Below are 2046 nucleotides of genomic sequence, written 5' to 3'. Positions count from 1 at the left end.
TTTTTCACTCTCCTCTTTGTTCCTTCAATTGCATGGTCAAATATATATGTTTGATGGCTGGATGATTAACAGGATGCCTAAGACAAGTATGATTGAGCCATGAATCCTATTTTGTCACAAAACCCTGTTTAAAGTCACCTTTGATACATAAGACAAGTGGCTGCTTCCAAAAGAAAAAGATATTGGGGTGGGGTGTTGGGTGCTCTTTTCTAGTGGAATGAAGTAGCCGTGTCACATGTTGTGGGCGTGCAATTATGCAGTTAGCGACGGTAGAAAAAGGACAGCCCAAATCACGTATTTAGTCCACATTTGGAATCCAAGGAAGTCAGAGCCATGCCTACACTTCTCCTGTTTTACTGGCCCAAACAAAAAATAATTTGAAGGTGATAATATTATTATTAGGTTGGTGTCTGCCTAAGTTATATGAAACTATGCGTATTGAGGATTCCCGACTATGTAACTTCACATGTGGTGCAGAATGGTTATAACATGAACTACTGGAAGATACATTATAACTCCCATAAGAATTAATTTAGTGGAACATTGAGAACCATCTCCTCTGTAGTATTCTTTTGCACCTTCTGCTAATTTTCCTTCTTGTTTTTGTCTTTTTATTTTTTATTTTATTTTGCGGGGTGGTGGGGGGGTTGGAATTATTTTTTACCTTATGCTATTATTATTATTTTTCCATTTTACGGGAGTGATGGAATTTGAAGAATCCGCTAGTTGGATTATTTTAATACTCCTCACTTTTTCCCTGCTGCCTTATGGAAGAAACATTAATGTTAAGCCAGTTCTTTATTCTCATCATGCATGAGGCACATATAGGGCAGGTGGCTTTTCCTATCTATGTACAGGAATGCATAATCCATGAGAGACGATCCAATGAACAACATGGAGATTATCCCCCAACATTCCCCCAACAAAAATGAAAAAGAGAAAAAAAGGAAAGATAAGTAACGTATTCAAACAGACAGCATACAGTACACCAAATATGTTGACAGATTACCTAATTGTTTTCTCTTTGAAGATATCATATGTCATTGTTTCTTTATTTACACTTTCCTGTTTATTGGTCCTTCTGATCTTGCACAATTATAGGACAGCCATAGCTGTGATATAGGCAACACCCACCCCCTTGTTTTTTTTCTCGTCGGACTTTTTAGTGGGGGATTATGAGAACAATTCTCCTGGCTAACAAGTGTCTGGTGGTGTTCATAGGTTCTCATGAGTGATACTGTTTTCTCAGCTCCCATGACTGAGACATATGATCTTCTTGGGGTGGATGCAAAAAAAATTGTTACTCTAGAGAAATATTTGCAGGATTATTTCACAAACATCTTGAAGAAATTGAAAGATATGAAGGCGCAATCAAAGCAATCTGACTTCTACATCTGAAAAGAGCCTTTTGTAAGCATTGTATATCAAATTTGTTCATATGGACAATTCAAAAGCCATGTAATCCTGATGAAAGAGAGATTACAGAGGTATGTAATGCTTCCACGAACCTTTTTTCTAAGGGAAAATCTTCTTGTAACCAAAGTTGTTGAATAAGAGGTTGTAGTACTTCTTTCAATGAGGGTAAAATTCTATCATTTCAGATGAATACTTGAAAAATGTTCGAGACAATGATAACACTTGAAAATGATAGTTATTTTGAGAATCAATTTTTACCCCTAACACAGAAATTTTGGGAATAAGACAAGGGCAACGAAAAGGTCACAACTTCTCACTTCACCATCTTGGTTACAAGAAGATGCATCTTTTTTTTTTCTTCCAAAAGATTTCTTAGATCTTCCTTTGTGTATGTTTTTTTCAACAACCGAACAAGGGCTTTCTACCGAAGAGCAAGATAAGGGTGGGGGAACACTGAACAAGGAGAAGGTAAATAGAACCAGGGAAGACCTTTTTATATGGCTATGGTCAATTGAAGAGCAAGTGGAGGTGCCACCCTTGGCCCCGTGGTAAAGCCTCCTGCTGTTGACAGGGGAGGCATGGGATCAAGTCCTGCCTTGTCATGGGGGTGTGATTCCCCCCCCCCCCCCC

At 38.2% G+C, this 2046-nt stretch overlaps 1 protein-coding gene across 1 annotated transcript in view; it reads left to right on the top strand.

The window, feature by feature from the left end:
* LOC122083536 (protein HIGH CHLOROPHYLL FLUORESCENCE PHENOTYPE 244, chloroplastic) overlaps positions 1-1576 on the top strand; it is a 5187-nt gene extending 3611 nt beyond the window's left edge. Inside the window, exon 8 of the mRNA XM_042651379.1 lies at positions 1222-1576. Coding sequence (XP_042507313.1) covers positions 1222-1398 — 177 coding nt within the window. The 3' untranslated portion in view covers positions 1399-1576. The remainder of the gene's footprint in view (positions 1-1221) is intronic.
* The last annotated feature ends 470 nt before the right edge of the window (positions 1577-2046 follow it).

This window comes from Macadamia integrifolia, chromosome 7, assembly GCF_013358625.1.
Source record: "Macadamia integrifolia cultivar HAES 741 chromosome 7, SCU_Mint_v3, whole genome shotgun sequence".
NCBI lineage: Eukaryota > Viridiplantae > Streptophyta > Magnoliopsida > Proteales > Proteaceae > Macadamia > Macadamia integrifolia.
Note: the sequence above shows the minus strand (reverse complement) of the source record. Positions and strands in the feature narration are given on the sequence as shown.